The 25,695-nt window shown below is 48.9% G+C and overlaps 1 protein-coding gene across 9 annotated transcripts in view; it reads left to right on the top strand.

Moving 5' to 3' along the window:
- Window positions 1–22,677, top strand: part of Dennd2b (DENN domain containing 2B) — a 196,961-nt gene extending 174,284 nt beyond the window's left edge. For 7 of the 9 annotated variants that reach the window (XM_051149202.1, XM_051149197.1, XM_051149201.1 and 4 more), the window contains 14 exons: window positions 1,249–1,464; window positions 2,328–2,424; window positions 3,220–3,264; window positions 4,217–4,401; window positions 5,260–5,369; window positions 5,605–5,674; window positions 8,488–8,565; window positions 9,100–9,240; window positions 13,031–13,179; window positions 17,266–17,443; window positions 17,678–17,719; window positions 19,063–19,174; window positions 19,617–19,856; window positions 21,495–21,760. In XM_051149202.1, coding sequence (XP_051005159.1) covers window positions 1,249–1,464; window positions 2,328–2,424; window positions 3,220–3,264; window positions 4,217–4,401; window positions 5,260–5,369; window positions 5,605–5,674; window positions 8,488–8,565; window positions 9,100–9,240; window positions 13,031–13,179; window positions 17,266–17,443; window positions 17,678–17,719; window positions 19,063–19,174; window positions 19,617–19,856; window positions 21,495–21,625 — 1,794 coding nt within the window. In that variant the 3' untranslated portion in view covers window positions 21,626–21,760. Of the gene's footprint in view, window positions 1–1,248; window positions 1,465–2,327; window positions 2,425–3,219; window positions 3,265–4,216; window positions 4,402–5,259; window positions 5,370–5,604; window positions 5,675–8,487; window positions 8,566–9,099; window positions 9,241–13,030; window positions 13,180–17,265; window positions 17,444–17,677; window positions 17,720–19,062; window positions 19,175–19,616; window positions 19,857–21,494; window positions 21,761–22,156 lie in introns of those variants that run through there. The other 2 variants (XM_051149198.1, XR_007830935.1) reach the window with 2 other exon arrangements.
- The last annotated feature ends 3,018 nt before the right edge of the window (window positions 22,678–25,695 follow it).

Raw genomic sequence — 25,695 nt, 5'->3', positions numbered from 1 at the left:
AACAGGCTAGAGAGCGGTTAAGAGCACTTACTATTTTTTCAGAGGATCCAGGTTGGGTTTTCAGTACCCACATGGCAGCTCACAACCATTTCTTACTCCCAGTTTGAGGGAATTTGATGCCCTCTTCTGACTTCTACAGATGGCAGACACACATATGGTGCCCATATGCACATAAAATAAATAACTCTTTGAAAAAACAGCAACAACAATAAAGAAGTGTTTTAGTAATGGAGTGAAGGGAGAGAGAGAGAGAAGAAAACTGAAAGGCCCAAAGAAAATTTTGAGACAAGCTTATTATGGTCTTGTCCGGAGTGCCAGGATTCAGGAAAAGCAAGGACAGTAGGGAAACAGGCTGTCTCTGACCTCTCCAAGTAACTCTTTAAGTGGACAGATGCAAGGACCCAGATATTGTATAATGTTGGACAGAAAAATACATGAATATTTTTTCTGACTTTGAACTCATGTAGTGGTTTTGATAAAGCATCTATCTTTCTGGTGTACTCTTCCATTGGATAGGCTTCCATTGGATTTTTATTGATAGACTGATTGGTTTGGAAAAGATGTTGGCAGTAGAAGGGAAAAGGGATTTGCTGAAAAGTGAGGAGAGGCAGATTGAGACAAAACTTGGGGGCCCTCAGGAGGTTCCAGCAGTCCCACTATCAATTAGCCAGTTAGGATTTCTATTCTAAAGATCACGAGCTGTTTATTGGGGATACACGGGGCCAGAGAACGAGGCAGCCCAGGATGGCATTGGTGAGAGGGAGCCACTTGAGTGTGACATGTGCCTTACTCTACTTTGGTGGCCACAGCCCCGGATCCCTGTTCACTGGAGGAAGGAAGCATGGCCAGGCTGGCGGATCACATAGCAGAGCAGGCTAGCGGGTAGGTTGTGGCCTCTTCAAGCAAAAGGCTTCAGGACTGCAGAGGTGGAAAGACTGGTTCTCTCATCCACAGTCACTAATCTTCCTGATTTGTCTCCTCTTTCTACTTAATAAATGATCTCAAAAGCCTTTGTTTTATTCTTTTCTGGAAGAAGTAGGAAAGCTTTCTTTGGGGAAGCAAATATTTAATTTAGCCCTTACCTGAACAGTGAACAGCTAAGGCCTTAAAAGAGGAAAGCCTAGTATATTGAATTTCCAGGAGGGAACTGGTGAAAGCTGAGGACGCCAGTCTTATAGCTTCTGTTCCCAGCAGATGGATACTGACATTTATGGTAGCCCCTCTCTCATATCCTGTCTCCCATGCCAGCTGTCCCTGAAACCCAGCAGCCAGTCCCTGCGCAGTGGGAACTGGTCAGAAAGGAAGAGCCATCGTTTGCCACGATTACCCAAGAGGCATAGCCATGATGAGATGATGCTGCTGGCCCAGCTGAGCCTGCCGTCTTCACCCTCCAGCCTCAATGAGGACAGCCTCAGCACCACAAGTGAGCTGCTGTCCAGCCGCAGGGCCCGTCGCATTCCCAAGGTATCCTTCCCACATTAAGCCCAGGGAGCTAGGCAGGTGCGCGGGCAGGCAACTAGCTCTGTTCTGGCCTTCCTTCCTTCCTCCTCTAATCTGGGCTGCTTCCTCAGTTCCCCTGAATAACCGAGGACCTCCTTTCCCCTGCTCTCTTCCTTATCAATAAGAGTGCACTAACTCCTCAGTCCTGAGATGTTAGGGGGAAGGAAAAGACTAGCTGAGATTCCATTACCCAGTGTGATGGGTGAGTTTGGGCTTTTGTGCACAGAAACATCTTTAGCCTTTCAGGGACCAAAAGATTCAGTTCTTTATGTGTCTTGAAATCAAACAGCTTTCAGCAATGATTTGCACATGTGTCCATGTGGCCGGTCCTCGGCCCAGAGCAGCAGGATTTAGCTAAATGGTATTTTTAGCTTACAAACAATGCTTGGGTATATTGAGAATTTAGCTTCTTCCTGCCAGGCCCCAGGTTATGGCCCAGAGAGGAAAAGCTAGAATCCTTGTTCCTGTTTTTATATCTGAGAAGCTCTTTGTCTCAGTTGGTTTGATGGCTCTTGGGACCCAGGAGCTCCCATCCTGTCTAGGTTGATCACAGTTCCTTCCTTTGGGGAGCTAAGTTTAGTGCCCTTGTCTTGGGGCAGGAGCCCACTCCTGGGGCACAGGGTAAATGGAGACTCGCCATGCATGGCTGGTAAGCCTCCCCTGGTGTCATTTCAATGGGAAGAGCAATGCTGGACCCAGCTGGACCAGGGCAGAAAGCTCTTGCACACCTGTAAGGGAAAGAACGGCCTCATAATTTACTTCCATGGAAGAAGGGGCAGCTGGCATTAGAATTACCTCACCTTCTCTGGTTTTTTCCCCCCCACCAGCTTGTCCAAAGAATTAACTCTATCTATAATGCCAAGAGAGGAAAGAAGAGGTTAAAAAAGCTGTCAATGTCCAGCCTTGAGACAGCATCATTGAGAGGTAGGTGCTGTTATCTAAGCTGGGTCACCTTTGGGGGCATTCATAGACATGAAGAATGGGGAGAGATTGACTTTTATTTACCTCACATGGATAGTAATGGGATCCATCTACCTTCCAGAAGGGTAGCATTCTTCCAGAAAATGGCCACATAAGTGGGAGGGCCCAAGAGGAAATTAGCTCTGGGATGGTTTCCTTCAGACTTCAGGCTGTGAGGCCTTGAGTTAGGACATGTGGAATCTGCTTTGGGCAAAAGAAAAGGCCAAACTTACTGAGCACTGTGGTCTGTTTTCCATTTCAAATCTTGGACTGTGTGAGACAGGGCCTTTGTATTACAGTCATTTAGGCCTCTCTGCTGGCTCAGCCTTCAACTCAGGCCCTCAGCTTTACCCAGAACAGCCCTGGGTAGGTGTTTGCATACAGATTAGCACCTGAGGCCTGATCTCTGAGGTATCCTGGTCACCAGCCACTCACTTCCTAACCTCATAGTAGCCCAGACTAGGTTAAGATCTGTTCCTTGTGAGAAAAGTTGGGAGACAGGCAAGATAACTCAGCAGATAAATGCACTTGCTGCCAAGCCTGGTGACCTAAGTTTGAACCACAAAACGTGTGAGGTAGAAGGAGAGACTCAACCCCTGCAAGCTGCCCTCTGACCTCCATATGAACATGGCTACATGTAGAACCCCCCCCCCCCCACACACACACACTGAATGTTAAAAAAAAACAACTTTTTTACAATTTGGGAGGTAGAGTCACCAGGGTCTCAGCCAGTGTCTATGCCTACTGTTACTTTTCCAGATGAGAACAGTGAAAGTGAGAGTGACTCTGATGACAGGTTCAAAGGTAAGTCAGATACCCTTCCCAAGCCCCAGGGAATCAGCCCTTCCTTCTGCATGCCTGGGCCCTGGGGGATGGAGAAAGATTAGCAGGAAGGCCAGCGAGCATACCACCGAGTAGGGGGTTGTGGAGAAACTCCTTCAGGCTCAGCCCTTCAGTGTTAATCTGAAAGCTGGTCTCCCAACGCCAAACTTAAAGCTGTTGACTTTGTCCACTCTTCCCAAGCCATTGTCCATGGAAACTGGCTACTAGATTTGCTTCATAAATATTGTGAATCTAGGGGGGCCAGGGGTGAGTTCAGATTATGATCAACTCTTTTGGTTGCAAGAATTGTGCCATAAACTGAGGAAATTGTCCTGGAAACCGTGAGGCCACCTGTCTTTCCTGTGTCTAGAGAAGAGACTGAGTAAGTTCCTGGACCATCAGTGTTTCAGATAACTTGGCCAGTCACTGTGTTTTCTCTGCTGGGAAACCCTGCTTAGATCTTCCTTGCATGAGGAGAGAATGTGGGAGCTTGCTCCCTCCTCCCTCCACGGGTACCCACGCAAGTTGACTTTGGACTTCGAGACAGAGACATGAGATCTAACTATAAGGACTCCAATTAGGGGTTCAGTGATAAAGACATTTTTGTTTTCTGTACTTCATGGTCACGCCTTCTGTGCCAAACAGGAACAGGTATCTGCTAGTGGTACATCTGAAGGCAAGCCTGGCCTAGGCAGTCCTGTAGCCCCATCTTAGCTTCCAGAGGAACCAGGACCATCAGGGCACTAGCTCCTTGCATTAGTACAGCCATTATGTAGGTTCAGGTACCAGTACTCACGTTCTAGACCTACCTTTGGGAGAATGTCAGATAAGACTTAGGCACGTAGAAGTCATCCAGAGATGGAGCCACAAGCCAGGGGGATGGGGCTGACGGGGAGGTCTTTGAGTGGCCAATCTAATGTGAGATCTGCCCCAGCCCACACACAGCGCCTGGTCCACATCCAGTCCATGCTGAAGCGAGCACCCAGCTATCGGACGCTGGAGCTGGAGCTGCTTGAATGGCAGGAACGAGAGCTCTTTGAGTACTTTGTGGTTGTGTCTCTCAAGAAGAAGCCATCTCGGAATACCTACCTCCCTGAAGTGTCTTACCAGTTTCCTAAAGTGAGCATGCCTGCCTGCCCTGCCTCCCTTCCCTGCCCTCTTCTGCTTGCTGGCCCATCTGGGAGGAGGAAATATTCCTTCCTTAGTTCCCCCGATGACTGTACCCCTGAGCCCATTATTGTTGTTATTGTTATTTATTTATTTATTTTTGGTTTTCTGAGGCAGGGTCTCTGTGTAGCCTTGGCTGTTCTGGACTCGCTTTGTAGACCAAGCTGGCCTCAAACTTACAGAGATCTGCCTGCCTCTGCTTCCCTGAATGCTGTCAGCAGCTTTGTTAATGGATAATTCATACATTCAGGTTTACAATTCACTAGCCTTTAGTGTGTTCTCGGAGTCGCAGCCATCCTACACAGTTTGAGAACACTTTTATCATCTCTTAAAGAATTCCCCCTACTCATAGCAGGTGGTCCTTGGCCTCGCCCACTACTTTGTGTCTTAGTGCCCCTCTGCTCAGCAGCAGTCTGGCCTCCTTGTAAGCCACAGGTACAGGTGTCTCTGCTCTTCATGTTTTCAGTGTTCTGTCTCCTGCGGTCTTCCTGGCTGCTGGCTCCTTTGCACTTTCAGGCAGCAGAAATGTGACCCCTTGCTGAGGTCTTTTCAGAAGCCCGGTGCAGTTTTTCTCTTGCACACTTCTCTTTCACTTCTCTTTGCTTATCTCATTGGAAGCACCCTCTGAAGTGTTGGTTCCCTCACTCTCCTGACCAGAACGTGCAGGGTCCGAGATGGACCTTGTCCACTTTGTTTGCATCCATAGTGCTAGCACACAAGAAGAGATGCTTCTAGGCCCCTCTGTCCCTACTACTCCCTGGGTCCTTGTCACCTTTCAGTTACGTCTACCCATATTCCTCTTCCCTGCAGCTGGACCGACCCACCAAGCAGATGCGGGAAGCAGAAGAAAGGCTCAAAGCTATTCCCCAGTTCTGCTTTCCAGATGCCAAGGACTGGCTCCCTGTGTCAGAATACAGCAGGTGAGGTCTAGCCTGGTCTAGCTGTAGGAGGGAAGAAGACATAGACTCATTCGGGGCTTGCCCTAGTCTCTGTCTACTTTTTTTTTTTCTTCTTCTTCTTTTTTCAGCCCACTTTCTTAAAGTAACCTGAGTCTCTATCTCACACCTGAGATGGCAGTCCCTGTTTTGGGAGCTGTGTCCTGAGCCCTCTTCATAACTTCTTTGATGCCAGACCTCTCCCTTTTTCCTATTTCAGTGAGACCTTTTCTTTCATGCTGACTGGAGAAGATGGTAGCAGGCGCTTTGGCTATTGTAGGCGCTTACTGGTAAGTATGACCGTTCAGTTCTCAGAGGTTGGGGGCGGGGCAGGCATTTGTCTAGCTCTATGTACCCTTCTGCAGCATTAGCCTGTGATCTGCCAAGCCTGCTGCCACTACATGGACTTGCTCAGTTGAGGGACTCCTGGGTTCAGAGTAGCCTGTCTGATTGGACCCTGGGACCTAAGGTTATACGGAATAACAGAAGGGATGGATCACGTTGTGCTTGGCTCTTACATCAGTTCAGCTTTCTGGACTTTTCTTTGTATTCTTTTTCCGTGGCTTGTCAGCTTAGATTGTTGATCTCTTAGTTATAATCATGTCACCCCACAGTTTATATTTGCTTATTCATCCAAGTAGGTACAGCACAACCTTGCTCACCCCACACCTGACCAACCCCATGTTGGGAAGAACCCCTGTCCATGGTCTGGTAGTGCTGCGGTGAGCAGGGGCAGGGATGCACAACGCCTCTGGGATTCTTGAGGAAATATTTTGAACTTAGGGGAAAGACACTGGGTTTTGAAAATAGAAACTTTTTTTCCACCAAAGAACAATCTCTGCTTCTGTCATTCCTGGGAAAGGGGTTGCTATAGGGCCACAAAGAACCAGAAAGAGAACAGAGCTCAGGGCCTGTCTTCCATTTCATTCGCCTCAGAGGCCATTCACTGGGTTTCCGACAATGTTCTTGGTTTCCAGACATTAGTAGGAGAAGGTCTTGTAAGCTAACAGCCTAGGTATAGATGGGGGAGTCCTAAAAGAAGAGTCTGTCCGTCCACAAGCATGCATCGTACCCCTGTTGTAGGTCAGACCATACACTAAAGTACACAAACACAAGTGCAGCACATCTCCTACCCTCAGAGTCAGGAGCTGCTCTAATAGAGGAGGCGAGCCTTCAGCGGTGAAGGGAAGGGCTGTGGAAGTTTGCTTAGGGTCTGTCATGTTCCAGGAGAGATGCTTCATTGAACTTATGTCCCTTCTTTTTAAGTCTTCCTGATAGCCTGACCTGTAGATTAAGACATTGAAACCGCAAAGTGGAATGACTTGCCCAAGGCCACATAGCGGTGAGGCGCGAGCCGGAGCTGACTCCCAAGTCCTTTATCACAAGCCTGGCGTTCTTGGCTCAGCCGCCCCCACTCCCCCAGAGGGTGATCTAGGGAGAAAAGGATATTTGGATATTAAAGGCCTAGTGTACTGAGGGACAAGGGAGGGGTCCAGATGCCAGGCTGGGAGCCAGGCAGAGGCCAACATGTGCCTGGGTCCCCAGGGCCTAGGGAAGAACATTCTGAAGGCTGCCGTGGACAGCACATGGATGGAACAGAGCTGTGCTCTTTTGCAGGGGGCCTGCTGCCCCCAGGGAAGAGCATGTTTGTCCTGGCGCACTCCGAGAGGGCCTGGGCTGGGTCCCTGCCAAGGGGGCTGGCACTGGCTCGGCATTCCTGCAGATTGGACACAATGATTCTAACCCAAATCCCACATACTTGATTTAATCACTTGGGCTTTAGGGGAGGTGGGGAGTGGGGGAGGGAAAGAGAGAGGAGTAAGTTTCCAACCTAATATGGACAAAACAGATTCTGCCTTCTCTTTAGATCTGTGACTGTGGCCAGCAGGTCTGGAGACTGAAATAGCGCCATCTGCATTTGCTTAGCAGCCTGCGTGCGGGGCCAGCACCTGCTATTCCGCTCCCCCCTCGCTGGGCCTTGCCAAGCACGCGGGCCTCTGAACCCAGAGGCAGCCATGGGGTCCTGCCAGCTTTCTGCTGGAGAATGGACTAACCCTAGTCTCCTTAATGGGGCTGCAGCCCTGGGGTGCTCACAGTACCTGCCTCTTTCTTGTGTCTTTTAAAGCCCTGTCCTTTTTTGTTCTCTTTCACGTCATAGCGTGCCTCTCTCCCGTGTCTCTGTGTTCCTTTCCTTCCTTCCTATCAGAAAACAACATGCTTTGGAGGTGAGACAGCACGAGAAAGGGCAGCACAGACTCCCGGCTACAGCTCTCTGCCTGTGCACGCTTAGGCAATGGCTTACGCTTCACGAACTCAGCTGTGTCTGCTGTAAATTGGGCGGTAACGCTGCTCTCATACTCTCTGTGCATATAGTACCTAGGCAGGGGTCTCTGTTACAGGAAACATTCAATAAATAGTCATTTTCTTCTCCTGTCTGTTTACATTTTGCCTTCCTTGGGCATGTATCAAGGGAAGAAAAGACGTATTTTTGCAGAGTGTCCCTTGGGATGGTGGGAAGGGGGACATAAGATCACATGTCTTGTTCCTAAGGGTGTCCATAAGCCCTTATTGGAGGCTGGCAGTTAAGAGCACTTGTTGCTCTTGCAGAGGCCTCAGACTTGATTCCCAACACTTACGTGATGGTTCACAACCATCTGAAACCCCAGTTTCAGGGGATCCAGTGCCCTCTTTTGGCCTTCCTGGGCACCAGGAACACATACGAACATGCAGCAGAACAAACATTAAATAAAATGAGTAAGTCAAAAAAAGACTGAAACTTTAAAAAATGTCACAAGCCCTTCTTATCATCGCATTCTTAGGGATGTAAATCCACAAATCACCCTGGAACCTCTGCCCTCTGCTGGGTCCTCTGCCAGTCACTGTCTGCTTTCCTAGGATAAAGGATGAAGCCTACCTGGAGATTGGCAGGAGATAGGGTCTGCCCCTGGGAGTGGTGCCCTTTCTTTGGGGTTCTGGTTGAGTTTAGAAGATATTTAGAGTCATACTTGGAGGGACTGCACTTAATGCTCAGTTCCTAGGTAAAAGGAGCCAGATGTGGTATTCATACATTTTCTGTCTCTCCCTCTCTCCTCTTCCTCTCTAGCCAAGTGGGAAAGGGCCTCGGTTGCCAGAGGTATATTGTGTCATCAGCCGCCTAGGCTGTTTCGGCTTGTTTTCCAAGGTAAGAGATGCTGTCTTCCTCCCCCATCCCACAGTGACAGCTCTCATGGGAGCATCTGCAGCTAGCCTAGATGAGAAAACCACCTGTGTGAGAGACGGCACAAGAAAGGGTGTGCAGAGCAAGTAAAAGCGGGCTCTCAGATTCCTGTGTTCCCAAGTCTCGCTTACTGCCCAGCTGCTTGGCATTTCCCCACTGCTGTGTCGATAGTGTCTGCTCTGTAGCAGCCCAGCCTGGGCCACGGACACTGGAGTCCTTGGAGAAGCCAGGGGTGCCCAGGAAATGGTTTCACGGGTGCTTTTTTTTTTTTTTTTTTTGCCCCACTGTTCCCTTCTTAGAGACTAAAGCAGTGAGGGAACTGAATGGTCACGGAGGGCCAAGAGAAACAGGAAGGGTACAGAGATCCTGGCGGGGCAGCTTTCCTGTCTCCAGGCTTCTACCCCAACCCAGCGAGAGCCCAGGCTGCCCTCTTCTGTCACAGAGGTGGGGAAGGCAGCTCCCAACACTTTGTCTCTGGGCTGCCGGTGATGGGCACAGGTCCTGGATGAGGTGGAGCGCCGGCGTGGGATCTCAGCTGCACTGGTCTACCCCTTTATGAGAAGTCTCATGGAGTCACCCTTCCCAGCCCCAGGGAAAACCATCAAAGTGAAGACATTCCTGCCTGGTGCTGGCAATGAGGTAGGGAATCGCGGTTGCTTTCATCTCTGGCCCTGAGCTGGGGCTAGAGGAGAGCCTGGCCCTGAGCTGGGGCTAGAGGAGAGCCTGGCCAGCCTCTGGGAGGTGTAGAACACGCTCCTTCCTTGCTTATCTTGTCTGTACCCCTAACCAGCAGGAATAAAAATGTGAGCCCTGGAGCTGTAAGTGTTGCTCAATTCTCTTCTGCTAAGGACTTAGCTGACCTGCACCCTGGATTAACTGTGCCCACTATTCATCTACTAAGTACTAGTTATGAGCTTTCACAACTGGAGGTTATCCCAGACCTTGGGTGTAGTCATGAAGATAAAGAGTGACACAGTTCTCTCCTCCAGGAGATTTTTTTGTTTTGTTTTGTTTTGTTTTTTGTTTTTTAACCTAGAAGGGGACCTGTTGTTGAATGCTTATATTTATAAATGGTTAGTTCCTAAGTGTGTGTGAAAAGAAAGAACAGGAGCCTATTAGAATGTATAACAGGGTTCTGCTTTAGGTTAGGGGGCCAGAGAAGGCCTTCCCCCAAGAAAGTGCCATTTTACCTGGAGCCCCAGCAATGCATGGGAGGTGGCCAGATGAACTGGCGGAGGGAGAGTGATGGAGGTAGAGGAAGGTTACTGCAAGTGTGGGGACAGCAGGTGCAAGACAACAGCTGAGGCAGGCACGTGCTGCTCAAGAAACAAGATCAAGATGACCAGAAGTTTGATGAGCAGCCTAGGTGTGGAGGCGAGGACCCAATCTCAGGGTTTGTGTCTGCATGGCCAGATGAAGAATTTGGGGTTTTAGCTGGGTGGTGGTGGTGGTGGTGGCCGCGCACGCCTTTAATCCCAGCACTTGGGAGGCAGAGGCAGATGGATCTCTGTGAGTTTGAGGCCAGCCTGGTCTACAAGGCAAGTCCAGGACAGCCAAGGCTACACAGAGAAACCTTGTATCCAAAACAACAACAACAACAAAACCAAATAAAACAAAAAACAAAACAAAAAAACAAAGCAAAACAGAATTGGAGGTTTTAACTAAAAGAGGATTAAGATTGACTCGGGTGTGTCTTTAGATTCTCCTGTTGTGCAGAAAATGGGCACGAATGAAAACAGGGAAACAGGGCACAATTGAGCAGTAACATGAAGTTGGAAGACAAGAAAAGAGAGGTGGCTGGAGAGATGGCTCAGCGGTTAAGAGCACTGTCTGCTCTTCCAGAGATCATGAGTTCAATTCCTGGCAACCACATGGTGGCTCACAACCATCTATCTATATTGGAATCTGATGCCCTCTTCTGGTATGTAGGTGTACATGCAGATAGAGACTCATACACATAAAATAAATCTTAAAAAGAAATGAGGAGAGGGGGCTGGAGAGATGGCTCAGAGGTTAAGAGCACTGACTGTTCTTCCAGAGGTCCAACCACATGGTGGCTCACAACCATCTGTAATGCAATCTAATGCCCTCTTCTGGCCAGTAGCAATAGATGTAAATATAATAATAATAATAATAATAGAAACGAGGAGAGGAAGTGGCTGAGATGCCAAAGAAAGGGAACCCTGAGGAATAAGGAGTAATGGACCAGTCAGGTGCTCCCCGAGATGCAGCAAGGTGTGCCGACAAAGAGCAGACCGCAGATGGAACCCGTGGTGGCCGGGGTGAGTGCAGAAGTAGGGGGTGAGTGGCTCAAGTAGCTAGCTCCTCAAGGGGGCGTGGTTCCTCAAGGGGGCGTGGCTTTGACGAGAACAAGGAAGCAGACCGAAGGTGAAAGTAAACCTAAGTGTGGAGCTGATGAGGAGACCAGGGTTCCAGGGTGTAGGAAGATGGCTGTTTGCGTGCTGATGGAGTTGGCCCTGCACGAAGGCATTAATAATGCAGGAGGAGGGACAGCCCGCTGTCACCGTGGAGCATGCAGGTGGTGGTCTGCATGGAAGCTGTCTTCTGTTAGGAGAGGATGGCGGAGATGGTCGCTTGTACACTCGGGTTCTCATGAGATGGCTCTTAATTTCCTCAGAAAAAGAAAAGAAGGGAGCATCTCAGAGCAAGAGGTGGGAAGATAAAAACACCTAGCTGCAACAGAGTGCAAGGACTGACCTAGGAAACGCAGAGATGTGCAGGCAGTGGCACATACCTGTTGACAATTTTCCCGAGAGTCTCTACATGTCCTAGCATGAGAGAGCTGAGTTGGATGAGTTGCCTGGGGCAGGATAGCTGACCCTTCCTTGACACGCTCGCAGCATCCCTGGAGTTCTTCCGTTCTACTCCGACCATTTCCTAGGCCTGGCTGCCTCTCCCTGACCTGGGCTACTTCCTATTATCCGAGTCCTGGTTTTGCCTGAGAAGCGTTTCCTTCTGGAATCCAAGTCTCTCATGCTACAAGACACCTCAGACTCTCTCTAGAAGTGAGCAAGTGCCAGCCTCTCTTTATACATGTCCTGCCAGCCTCTTGCCGGCCTCCACTGTGACCTTCTTTCCTGTTGCCAGCCCCGGGCAGCCACACTAGGCCATGGTCTGATTCCCAGCTCCTAGAGGCAGAGGCTGCATGGGACCAGGGCCTGGAGGCCGGAAGATGAAGAGCAGCATTTATTGGGGCTACTTGCAGGGCTCTCAGGAGACAAGGCTACAGAGTGTTGTTGTGTCTTCTTTTATGGTAGACACAGATACCAGGCAGGATTAAAAGTCTCTCTGACATAACTATGCTATGGCATGCCTTCAGTCCACACCCACTGATCACCTGGGGTATTCCTGGGGTTCACCACTGTTGGGAAAGGCAGTGCATACAAGTCCTGCAGCCCCCTGTATCCCTGTTGATGTTTTTCAGAACCCAAGGTAGTGAACACTGAGCTAAGAATTCCTTCACTTGCAAAAGCAATGGTGCTTAGGGGGAACTGGAAGTAACCCAAGTCAGAGAGATGGGAGCTGAGGCCCTATAGGTGACGGGAACAGATCCGAAGCAAGAACAGTTGAGGCCCCTGGAGGCCAGCCCCTTGAGGAGGCTTAGCTATGGAGCCACAAGGCCCTAAGGGATAGTTTGTTTCTTCTCCCCAGTTCTCAGGAGGCCTGCATATCATTGCTGCTCTACAGATGCTGAGAGTCAGCATTCCTCCTCCTGGCACTGCTGGGGTCACTTGCAAACCCTACCGCCCACCCCATGCCTCCAGGGAAGGGCTTTGGGAGCTGCCATGTATACCTTGGAATAGTTCTTAGATGGGATACTTCTAGGCCTGGCTTCATAAAGACAATCCAGGATCCTTGCAAGAGTTTTAGAATAGCCAGATCTTTCCTAATCCTTGGCACAGGGCTTAGGGTGGTAGAGATAAGGGACAGGATAGCAGGACAGCCTTTGGAAAGAAACTCTTCACAGCAGGAAAAACAGCGGCCATGGCAACAAGAACAGCAGCACTGCCTCCCCAGAGATGGACGAGGCCAGAGTCCCTAGCATTCTCCCTGTGGCCTAGAAAGCAGTGGTAGGTTGTGGGGTCCGGTCAGCGTGCTGAAAGAAATGGGAAAGAAGGCAGGAGACTCGTGTAAATGGGGCTGTGTGACTCCCTGCTTCTCCTTATTCGTGGGAACAGTTAACCATTCTTGCTTTCCTCAGAATCTATGTCTGGCCCTGCAGCCCTCCTGTCCATAGGCTGGTGTTTACTGTGGGAGCAGAACTAGAGTTCAAGGGAAGTGGACACTGGGTCTCCTGCATCATGAGAGGGTTGGGGAGCCTGGAAGGGGAAGCAGCCTGCAGGTGCTGTGCGTGCAGTCATGGGCTCTCACCTAGCTCCCTTCTGCCACTGCCTTCACTTCCCTACAGGTGTTGGAGCTGCGTCGGCCCATGGACTCCCGGCTAGAGCATGTGGACTTCGAATGCCTTTTCACCTGCCTCAGTGTGCGACAACTTATCCGAATCTTTGCCTCCTTGCTGTTGGAGCGCAGAGTTATTTTTGTAGCAGATAAGCTCAGGTAGGACCCAGAGGGCAAGGGAGGAGAGGGAGGGGGGCCACACCCATTAATGAATTCAGCAAGTTTTTACAAGTCTTGGTGTATCCCACACATTGTGGTATTAGTGCCTGCTTATGCGTGTGCGCGTGTTGAGGGAAAGATCACGTAAAGAAGGGTTAGCAGACCGATGGGGAGAGCTGGATAGTAGGATTGAGGACCCAGTTGAGGACTTGGCCCGAGGAAGAAGAGGGATACTTCCTGTTCAATAGCCACGTATGAAGACGGTAGGTGGCAAGTAACTTCAGCCAAGCTGCCTGTTGAGGATGCTAAGTTTCAGGGGTGATGCACTCCAGGAAGGGCCCTGCTGTGTGAGGGCTGCTAAGCTCTTTTGTAGGGGTTATAGCTGAGGGAACCTTGGAGAAGTGGGGGGCAGAAATAATCCAAGGCTGGTTCCAGGGAGCTGTGGAGAAAGACAAGATGGGCCCTTGAGAATGTGAGTAGGACAGAGGTTACAATCTACTGAGAGAGAGAGAGAGAGAGACAGACAGACAGACAGACAGACAGACAGACAGACAGAGGAGGCCCAAAGTGTGGATGTATGGGGAGCTGGGGCAGTTCATTTCAGAAGGCCAAGAAAAGAGCCTTGGTTCAACAGGTAGGCACTTTGAGTTTTACAGGTAGAGATTGTGACTGTTGGGAGTGGTAGAAGCGATGATCATTGGACCTGAGACATCTGGGAAGAGAAAAGTGAGTTCTCAGTAGCTGAGTGAGGTGTCTTGTTTAGTATGTAGGGTGGGTGCAGGGGGAGAGAGGAATGTTGGTAGTACGTGTCATTTATTCTTGTCAAAGACGCCACCAAGAAGCTGACGCAGTGGTTTCTCTAGCGTGGTGTTTATCCTGTCATGTAGCCATTAAGCTGCATGCTGGGTTCTGTGTCTTGCTTGTGTCAAGTGCTAAGAGGAGGGCAGTAAAAGCTCTTTTGGCTTGTCCTCTAGTGAGTACCAAAGCCCTGGTGTATTTTCTTCTGGCTTGTTTTGTTTGGTTGGTTGGTTGGTTGGTTTGGTATTGGTTTTGGTTTTTTTGAGACAGGTTTTTTCTGTGTAGTCCTGGCTATCCTGAACTCACTCTAGACCAGGCTGGCCTCGAACTCACAGCGATCCATCTGCCTCTGCCTCCCGAGTGCTGGGATCACAGGCGTGCACCACCACGCCCAGCGTATTTTCTTCTGTATGCAAGGGGAGGTAGCAGAGAAGAGGAACTCTTCTAATTGCTCTCTCAGGCAATGGAGCAGGAATTCAAGCCAGTGCTCAGCTCAGGGCAAGGAGAAGGAAACGCTAGAATAGCTGGGTTTCTTTGGTGGTTGCTGTTTGGAGACAGGATCTCACTGTGTAGCCCAAGCTGGCCTTGAACTTGCAGCCCTCCTGCTTCATTCCTGGGTGCTGATGCTCTAGGTGGGTGCGACCACCCCTAGCTGAGCTAGCAACCTCTCCAGAGATGGTGAGAGTTTAGAAATAAAGATTGCTTCTCTCATATTCCTCTCAGAGCTGTGGAGCTGTGTGCCAACAGACTAGGTCAGTGGTTTTCAACTTAAGGGTCTGACCCCCGTGGGGAGTCAATCCCTTTCACAGGGGTCACCTAAGACCATAAGGAAATACAGATATTTACATTATGATTATTAACAGTAGCAAAATTACAGTTATGAAGTAGCAATGAAGATAATTTTAGGGTTGGGGTACACCACAGTATGAGGGATTAACTGTATTAAAGGGTCGCAGGAAGGTTGAGAAACACTGCTCTAGCTGGTTCAAGGCCTAAGGCCTACCTTGCTATTGTCAAGGGGCCCAGTGTGGCAGCTAAGACTAGCCATGAGAGGCAGCTATGGTATTCTGCCTAGCATGGCCTAGCCAGATTGGAGTGGCCCCAGACTGTACCTGGACCCTGAGTTTTCTATTCCAGAAGGTGTCACACACAGACACCCACACCTATACCCCTCCTACTCCATGCTGAACTTCTTTTTCCACCCACACCACAGTCCCGCTCCTGCAGGACTACTGAATACAGCTACTATCTCCTGTGGTTGCAGCTACCTCTATGCACATTCCAGAAGGAAAATACCTCGCGGTCCTAGTTTTTGGCCCGCTTGGCATTCAAATTTTGGTGGGTTTGGGGTTTGTTTGTTTGTTTGTTTGCGAGACAGTGTTTCTCTGTGTAGCCTTAACTGTGCTGGAACTTACTCTATAGACCAGGCTGGCCTTGGACTCAGAGATCTGCCTGCCCCTGCCTCCTGAGTGCTTGGATCAAAGTCGTGTGCCCACCACTGCCTGGCTGGCATTCAAGTTTGACCATTCCTGGGTCTTAGGAAAAAAGCTTTCCTTTTCATGGGAGTGTGCCTGCCTGGAGAGCCTCTGTGCTGGAACATGGACCAGAACTGTGGTAGTTCTGGCACAGCTCATGCCCCTTATGCCTTCTTTTAAGGTTTTCATAAATCCTTTCTTGGTGGTGGTGGCAGAACTCCGCCTTGGTTAGCCCTGGAGGCTTAACGACACCTCCTGCCTCCCCACCCCTAGCACATTGGAAGGGATTGTGGAGATCAGTGTGTCCCTTGATCTGAAGCAGCCCTTTTCCAGATCTTTCCCAGATTACTTTTCTTGCTGTCCTCAGGAGGATGGCTCTCAGGGTCAGGTCTCCAGGTCCAGCAGTATTTTAGGTGCCCATTAGATGACAAGTTAGTGACACCCGGCCTGGCTGACAGCTACATGTGACCGTCATAGTCCTTAGAGAAAAGGAGCAGGGGTTGGCTTTTGTCATAGATAGATCCCACATTTTCTCACCATTGGGGCATTAGGTATAAGCTTAAGTCCATGCTACAGCACCCCAGGGAGAACACAGATACTTTTTGGGTATGGGGTAGACTTCACAACATAACCAAGAATGATCTCAAATGAGTTATGTTATATAGCTCAGGCTAACCTGGAACTCACCCAAACGTTAGTGTGACAGCTAGGTATCAGTAGGCCTAGGGGACCCTAGGCTTTTCTGGATGATGGCTGAGGACCAGTGACGCAAAAGGAAAGTCAGGGTTAAAGTGAGCTGAGCTCTAGGCCTTTGTGTCCTTAGCTGTAATATGGTCCCTAGGGGAAGATCTTTTCTTTAAGAGATTTTGCTGTGCTGCTCAGGCAGGTTTCAAATGATCATGTGTTGTAAGCCTTCTAGCTAGCTGCTTCTAAGGTGCTTGTCGCAGCACTTGGCTCATTTAGAGGTCTTCTGGCTTTTCTCCTGGTGGACAGGGGTTCCTCAGGCCAGCTGTGGCTCCTCACAGCAGGCCTCTGCACAAGCTGGGTATGTGCACTCAGTTTTGCCTGTGAACTTCAGGATTGCACCGATGTGATTGTTTTCCTAGTTTCCCTTTGCTGATTAGGCTCCCGTAGCCAGCCCTATGTGTTCCTAGGTCTGGAGGCCTGGAGCCCCCTCCAGGACGAGGAAGGGATGACCCGAGTGAGACCTGAAAGGAAAGAAGAGTGGCACACTTCCCATTCCTGAGAGTGACTTGGGCCACCACACCCCCTCTGGTTTCCGCACTCTCCCTTTAGTCCTACCTTTGTTAGCAGCTAAGGAGAATGAAATGGAAACCCAGAGGGCAGAGCAGTACTGCGTTAGAAGATGGCAAAACTAGTTGTGTCCTAACTACCACTTATGACCAAGATGAGTGTTCCACAGACCACAGTGTGAAGAGGAACAGATCGAGGGGCTTCTGCAGCACTTGCAACAGTGCAGCTTTGCGATAAGCTCCTACTGGCGTACCTTTGTTCTTCCTAGCCTGAGGTGCTACTCCCACTAACCCAGGCCTGTCTGTACATGTGGGCTGAGTGTAGACTTGTGTATGTGTGAGAGACATAGACACACATATGCATACAGAATACTTTGTATGTTCAAGTGTGCTGCTCACATATTTTCATGGCTGTTTCTTGGTAGAGTCTCTAAAAGTGCAACACATCAAAGGATGTCCAGAATCCCTGTAGTTTCTAACTGTGTGTCCCTGAGGGTGTCGGCCCTGGGCTTAGGTGCAGGCCTGGGCTCAGGTGCCCTGTCTCTCTGTCTGTCCATCAGTACCCTATCCAGCTGCTCTCACGCGGTGGTGGCCTTGCTCTACCCCTTCTCCTGGCAGCACACCTTCATTCCTGTCCTCCCAGCCTCCATGATTGACATCGTCTGCTGTCCCACCCCCTTCCTGGTTGGCCTGCTCTCAAGCTCCCTTCCCAAATTGAAGGAGTTACCTGTGGAAGAGGTAGGCCGCCTGGGGAGCCAGCTGAGGGCTGGGGGAGGAAGAGAGAAAGGCTGTTGGGATCTTTTTACTTACCTCATGTTTCTGGTCTTAAACATCTTCTGTCCTTTTTCCTGGGAGGTTTATCTCTGGCTGATTCTTTACTGTCATCTGTCCCTGGGAACATGGGGGTCTGGTCCCTGTCAAAGGGCACTGCAAGGCTCAGTCCCCGATCCACCCCCTCTGATTCTTTCTCAGGCACTGATGGTGAATCTGGGATCCGACCGATTCATCCGACAGGTAAGAGCAGCGTGCAACAGTGCCCTGGACTCTCAGTCACCAATCAGCCTGCTTTTTGAACTCTGAGTTTCAAACCCACAGAATAGACAGGGGTGGAGAAAAGCTGACTTGAGAACCCTTCTCCTCATCGTACTGTCTAGTTTGTGTTGGTTTGTCTTCGATCTAGGGTCTCACTCTCCAGCTCTGGCTGGCCTGGAACTGGTGATGGTTCCCCTGCTGGGTGCTGAGATTGCAGGCGTGTTTTTACCACTCTCAGCTTTTCTGGGTAGGAACGTTAAAAAAAAAAAAAAAATAGGACCTGAATGTGTGAAGACTCACCTCAGGGATTTGAGTGATGTGGGGTTTTTTAGTGTTTGGTTGGTTGGTTGCTTGGTTGGTTTTTCAAGACAAGATTTCTCTATGTAGTCTTGGCTATCCTGGACTCACTTTGTAGACCATGCTGGCCTTGAACTCACAGAGATCTCCCTGCCTCTGCTTCCTAAGTACTGGGATTAAAGGCATACACCAGGCTGGAGTGATGGCTCAGTGGTTAAGAGCATTGCCTGCTCTTCCAAAGGTCCTGAGTTCAATTCCTAGCAACCACATGGTGGCTCACAACCATCTATAAGGAGATAGGATGCCTTCTTCTGGCCTGCAGGTCTACATGTACTGTATACTTAATAAATAAATATTAAAAAAATAAAGACATGTGCCACCACACTTGGCTTGGTTTTGTTTGTTTGTGAGGTAGGGTCTCTGTGTTTGAGCACATGGTCTAAAAACAGATAAGGGGCCTCCAAATTTCCCTGAGCCAGTGCTCTCATCAGACAACACCTTTCAAGAGATACTCTGGGGATTTTAAACACTACTAAAATGTGCTTCGTAATATAAAAGTGTACAGTCATTGTCTGCTGCAAAAAGCCTTCCTTAGTCGTGGGATTTTCTTGGCTTCCCAAATAGGAGCATGACCCAGCATGTCCTCCTTGGGAGGTACTACATACCACTGACAGAGCTAAGGGCTCCCAAGTTTAAGGCACCAGGATGCAGCCAACTCAGGAACAGCAGCTGGGATACAGGCTCGGCCAGTCTTCCTGCTCCAAGCTCACTGTACTTTCCACCTGGGGTGAAAGTAGATGAATAAAGGAAATAGGGTAGGAGCTTCCGATTGGTCCAGGCTACAGTGCGCAGTAAATCGGCTCTTCTTCGGCCTGTGTAACCTTGGGCACATTTCTAACTTATCTGTGCTTCAGTTCCCTCACCATAAAATGAGGATGATAACAATGTCAATGCTTTGGACCAGGGCCTAGCACCCTGTGCTCGTCAGTGTGAGCTGTGATCATCCCTGCTGCCTTTTCCTTCTACAGATGGATGATGAGGACACATTGTTACCTAGGAAGTTACAAGCTGCTCTGGAGCAGGCTCTAGAGAGGAAGAATGAGCTCATCTCCCAGGATTCTGACAGTGACTCTGATGATGGTGAGGACAGAATCCTTCTGCTCCGAGCCTGGGCTTCACGGGCCTAGAGCCCTGCCTAGGCAGTGGCCTCTTCTGCTGGTGGGGGGTAGGCATAGGAACTGGGTCCCTCTAGTTAGGCCTATTGATTTTTCTGCCCACAGACTTCTTGCTGACAGTCTTCCCTCTTAGGCCTTGTTTCAGGCCGTTGTAGGCGATGGAGGGACCTTCCTCACTTGTGAGGAAAGTGGGAAAAGGGGGTGCTTTGGTCTCCAATTTCCCTGCTTAGAACAGTTTCTGACCTCCAGGAGCTCATGGGCTAGGTAACAGCTCTTGAGCACAGCAGATGGTCTCAAGGACAGTATGTGTACTGGCTGCAAGTATGTGAGACTAACGCAGTGGGAGGTTGGAGATGGCCTCACAGGGTTGTGAGCTCAATGTTAGTGACTTTTCTTTTCCCTTCTAGAATGTAATACCCTCAATGGACTGGTGTCAGAAGTATTTATCCGGTTCTTTGTGGAGACTGTGGGGCACTACTCCCTCTTCCTGACCCACAGTGAGAAGGGGGAAAGGGCTTTTCAGCGAGAGGCCTTCCGCAAGTCTGTGGCCTCCAAAAGCATCCGCCGTTTTCTTGAGGTTTTTATGGAGTCTCAGATGTTTGCTGGCTTCATCCAAGACAGGGAGCTAAGAAAGTGTCGGGCAAAGGGTAAGGCCACAGAAACTGGGATGGGGAGCTGAGGGCTGTCTTCAGAGTTCTATATAACTGGGCTTTGCAGGGCATCAAGGGCCAGGCTTCTTAACTGCCTTCTTCTTCTGTTAGAACCTTGTAAAGTAGTTCTTTTTATTTATTTATTTATTTTTAAATTTGGTTTTTCATCACAAGGTTTCTCTGTGTATCTCTGACTGTCCTAGAACTCACTCTATAGACCAGGCTAGCTTTGTCTCAGAGATCTGTCTACCTTTGCCTCTGGAGTGCTGGGATTAAAGATGTGGGGGCCACCATGCCTGGCTATGCTTCTATTTTTGAATAAGGATCTTCTGTAGCCTGGCTGGTCTTTTTTTGTTTTTGCTTTTTGTTTGTTTGTTTTTCGAGACAGGGTTTCCCTGTGTAGCGTTGTCTGTCCTGGACTCACTTTGTAGACCAGGCTGGCCTCGAACTCACATCGATCTGCCTGCCACTGCCTCCCGAGTGCTGGGATTAAAGGCGTGCGCCACCAAGCCCGGCTGCCTGGTTGATCTTGAACTCTAGGGAATTCTCTGTCTTAGGCCCCCAGGTTTGGGGGCTACAGATGTGCAGTACTACAGCTGGCCTGGAGCTCTGTTCCTTCTTGTCACAGTAAACCTTCATAAGACATAACAGCTGGGTGTGGTGGCCATGCCTGGAATCCTAGTACTTGGGAGGTGGAGGCAGGAGTTCAAGATCATCCTCAGCTATGTATTAAGTTTTGGACCAGCATGGGCTGCATGCAATCATTAAAAAAAAAAAACAAGAAGAAAAAAAAGAAGAAAGAAGGCAGGCATTGGGTTAGGTTTTTTGGTTTTGTTTTGTTTGTTTTTCAAGACAAACAAGCTCTGGCTGTCCTGGAACTCACTTCGTAGACTAGACTGGCCTTGAACTCACAAAGATCTGCCTGCCTTTGCCTCCCAAGTGCTGGGATTAAAGGTACCTTTAAAAGGATTAAAGTTAAGTCCCTGTCTCAAACAAAACAACAACAAAAAGAGGCAGCATGAGACCTCTCCAGTTGACAGCAGCTGGTGTTGGTTGCCCATTCTTGTATCACATGTCTTTATTCCTGGAAAAGGACCAGACTGAACACTCTGGAGGGTTCTGAGGACCCAGGAGTTGGGAAGTCCCTTGGAAAGGACTGGACCAGCTGCCTTGGGTTGCTGCAGTTCATTTAAGGCTGCTGGTTAGCTTGTCTCTGGGTAATATACCAGCTCCCCTCATCAAGAGCCTTACATCTAGCCTTTTTCTTTCCCCACTACTATTAACCATTTAGCTTAACAAAGCTTTTTGGAACAGCATGGTGAAAGCAGTCTAAAAGAGTAGAGGCTCCACAGAGGGCCACCCTGAAGCACAGAGCAGCCTTATCCCTGCAGTGCAGCTCTCAGGCATGGGCAGCTGTGGGAGTCAGGCTGTAGAACTCGTCTTGCTCTCATTAGTGAGCACCTGTGAGCTGTGTCGCTAACAGTCATTGTCCTGAGCCAGGCAGAGTTCTGACCCGGTATTCCCACCACATGTTAGACTAGATGTCTACCTTCTCCCTTCCGTACTGCACTTCGCGGCCCATCACACAGTCATGGCTGTTGTTCTGTCCTCACCCCTGCTGTCCATCGTTCTCAGGCCTCTTTGAGCAGCGGGTGGAGCAGTATCTAGAGGAGCTCCCCGACACTGAGCAGAGCGGGATGAACAAGTTTCTCCGTGGCTTGGGTAAGTTGGTACTGATGGAGATCGTCAGGGGTGCTGTCCCCTGAAATTCTGTGAGTCTATGCCAGCAAATATGATAGCGAGGACTGTAGACAGAGCAAGAGGAGATCGTGTGAGGAAGAGGAGGTGCCCGGCTATGACTTTAAGAGCATTTAGCGCAAGAGTCACAAAAGGAGCCACAGATTTGATCATGTCATTTCTCTTTTGGTACATGCCTTCCTCTGTTCACATGTGAGCTGTGAATGATGGTCATCTTTGTTCTAGGCTGTAAGGTCCGTAAGTCTCAATGCCAGAGTGCTAATTCTGCAAAGTACCACTCCTTCAGGGAGCTCAGCCAGTGTGATCCCGGGACCATAGCAGGTCTTTAAATGAAACAAGCCAGAGGTGCAGTGTGGTGCCCAAAGTCACAGTGGCTGATCAGTGTCCTAAGTAGTGTTTCCCTACCTTTATCAAAGCTATTGCTTTAATCTCTCTAATTCTTTTTGCAGCGAGAGGAAGGGGGGGTCGGGGTGAAGCAAGGAGAGAGCATGGAGCTATCATCAACCATCATCTTTGCCTTCTCTGGCTTGTCCCCACAGGCAACAAGATGAAGTTCCTCCACAAGAAGAATTAAATGCCTTTTCCGGTAGCAGAATCTAGTGCTTTGCAGGGCCTGGGTGAGGGCTCAGCCTGGGACCCTGTGGGCTGCTGTGGCCACTCTCAATCCTACAGACCCCACCTCCAAGCCACTCAACCTCTGCCTTTACCATATCCCAGGATACTGTTTGTAAATAATCTGCTGTAAGCTTTCTTAACTGTTTTTGTAATAAGCAAAGAGAACCTGTTAAATGTTTGTATATTCCCGAGGGCCAGGTGCTTTCCTGCCTTGCCTGAGCATGGAGTCTGCTGGGTGCTTGTGACTGGCCGGTTATGTGCGGCTGACTGTCTCAGCCAAACCCCTGCTGTCCTGAAGACGGCTGGCCTGCCTGCCTGCCTGCCTGCCTATGGCCCCTGCTGCCGGTCTCAGGCCCTGGGGAGCAGGTGCTGTCTCAATTACGTACAAGAGGACTGGTTGTTTTAAATCCTAGAGTTTCTTTTTTCTTTTTAGTAGTTCCCGTCTTCCAAGCCTGTTTCTGAAAGGCAAGAACCACTCTGCCCCTACTTGCACGTAGAGCCTGGCACTTAGGCCGGGCCCTGTCTTGTTTCTTCTACCCTCTGACATGGTCAGTGAGTCATGCGAAGTGCAGCTTCCAGTCAGTGGTGGCCATGATGCGGTACAGGGCATTTCTCCTTACACGATCCACAGATGTTCTCAATAAACTGTACATCCATTTGGGCCCAAGAGTCCCATGTGTTCTTTGGTTTCATTATCTAGTTCTCTCCAAAATAGGTGAATCTGGATGAAACCCCATCCTACAGGGCATGTGGTAAATGGGTTAATTTCATGTGGGTTGCCTGGCCATCCCTGAACTTGAGTTCTCAAGGTAGAAGACACCTGCCACAGCTCTCCTTCAGCCTCCTTCTCTGGTAGCCTGCTGTTTGGGTGTCTCCAGTGATGGAAATGGTGACTGAGTGATATTATTGGGTAGCCTGACTCAGTGAATTCCAGCCCAAGCACTGCTAACACTGGGCTTAAACTCAGCCCTCACACACTGCCACTGACTCCTCCATATGACTCTCAAGTTTCTTCCACTAGAACCCTGAGTGTACACCCAGAAAACTCAATTACATTTTTTTTTTAAGGAAAACTTGGAATAAGAATGCTTTACTTTAGGTTTCCAACACACCAAGGCCTTTGTAGAACAGACCTTGAAAACTCCTGAGATAAGGGACATGTTGTTAATACTGCATTTAGCAGGATGTGAACTGTCCTTGTATCCTAACCTATTTATGATGCCTGTGCAGGCCTTAGCCTGTCCACAGTTGTGGCCTGCTACTTAGAAAATATGCAGAGGGTTTGTCTTCTGGGAAGGCAAAATTATCTTTTGAGAAAGCCTCTTACATAGTTGGCTTTATGTCAAGAATAAAAGGATTGTGGCCACAAGTGTGGGTTTCCAACTGAGGCCAGAGAATTGAGTTGGGTGTAGTGGCCTCCAGCCCTATAGTTAGCTCAGCCTGGGATTCCTGACAGTAGATTCCTTAGGAAAATCACCCAGTTCCCCAAAGGTGCTTTTGCTATCTCTGCACGTCCCCGTTCCCATTTCCTTCCTCTTTTGTGTGTGCACAAAGAACCTTCAGATATAAATCAGACTGCAAACTGGAGTTGTAAACTTTTGTTGAGTTTTAAAACTTTTACCTATTTTAAAATATAGTGCATTTGGGGGTTGGAGAGGGAGCCAGGTAAGAGCATTGTCCATTTTTCAGAGGATTCAGGTTCAATTCCCAGCACTCAGATGGTGGCTCACTGCCTCACACGGATCGGTAACTCTAGCTCCAGAAGATCCAGTGCCCATCTGGCCTCTAAGGGCTCAGACACACAGGCTTATAGGGCAAAATACCTTTAAGCATAACCTAAATCTTCAGCTCTCCTCTTAATTTAGAAAATCCATACTGGCACTTGGCTTGCTTAGATGGGCTGGCAGAATGTATTAAGGATCTCCAGGTTCTGCTTTCATGGACGACCTTGACTCCCTAATTCAGGAATTCTCAATCCTATCAGATTCAACTTGTTTAACAGAAACATTTTACTATCATAACATGAAATTCATAGCTATCATGACTTACACAAATACCTGAATATAAGTGTTTTGTTGGGAGCTGGAGAGATAGCTCAGTGGTTAAGAGCACTGTCTGCTCTTCCAGAAGTCTTGAGTTCCATTCCCCGCAACTGCACAGTGGCTTATAACCATCTATAATGAGATCTGGTGCCCAGGGATACATGAAGGCAGAACTATTATAAAGAAGTGTTTTTGTTATAAATGGCTGTGTTTGCTGAGAGCAGTGGCGCACACCTGTAATCCCAGCACTTGGGGAGGCAGAAAAAGGCAGATGACTGTGAGTTTGAGGCCACTAAATAACAAAATACCTGTCTTTTAACTATGTACACTATAGGTAATAATTAAGCCACATGCCTAAAACCTTTTCATAGAATTATTGTGAATGTGATGGTTACATACATAAATGTCATGTTACAGATCCTACTTTACAGTTACCCTACCACACATGCATATATGCATCACCCCTCCCCATCAGGACCCGTGTTCTTACTAGAGGTGACATACGTATTTCCAGAGTCATAGTGGTTTATGCTACAAAACATTTTAAATGTAATTTTCCAGTGAAGCTGTGTTTATCACTAGTACGCTTCTGACAAGCCTTTTCCCTGGGAAGTTCCCCCTCCCAACTTACACTGCCTCAGTTTGTACCTGGCAACTAAAGCAGTTTGGGGTATCAAGCATACAGTCTCCCTTACCCTCTAAAAGTCAAGAGTAAATTTTGTCAATTTAATGTCCCAGAGATTTACAGATGCAGATTATCGGGCATTTTTTGTTTTTTTAACAGCAGAGTACTCTGAACATAAGCTGTCATCCTTCTAAAGTATTCTCAGACCAGTGTTTGCACTGCTGTGTGTTCACTCCTTGGGCCTCTGCACATCTTAACTCTGGGAACACAAGTGCTTTCTATGCTTGTACAAAACAGCAAGCCATGCAAGGAAAATGGAGACAGCCACATTTCCTGAAGGATGGGCTGGTAGAATTCCACTCCACTGTGGATGGCTTAGGTACCAAAGGCCTACAGATCTCAAGACAGCACACAGTAAGGAAACACATGTACTTTAACTTGGCTAGTTCTAATGCCTTCTACAAACCCTACTGCAAACATCTTCCATACACTAGTATCTACAGGTAATTTCAATTTATATTATGAAGCCAGTGTCTACAACTTAAAACTTCTAAGGCAAGGCCTGGCTCAAACCCCAGTATGTGATAAGATCTGTGGGTGAAAACTCAGCCAAGGCAGGCTGAGATGTAGCTTTCCCAAGAATCTCACAGAAATTATGGGCAGCATGCCAATTCCCTGCTTTTCTGAGGTATTCAAATTGAAGAGTGGAAAGGATTGTAAGCTTTGTCCCAGGTAAAAGCAGTCTTGGTGGGCTTTGCCCCATGGAAACACCACGGATACATTGCTATAGACTGGA

This window comes from Acomys russatus, chromosome 7 (assembly GCF_903995435.1).
Source record: "Acomys russatus chromosome 7, mAcoRus1.1, whole genome shotgun sequence".
Lineage (NCBI taxonomy): Eukaryota > Metazoa > Chordata > Mammalia > Rodentia > Muridae > Acomys > Acomys russatus.
The sequence above is the reverse complement of the archived record's forward strand: the minus strand, read 5'-3'. Positions and strand labels throughout refer to the sequence as shown.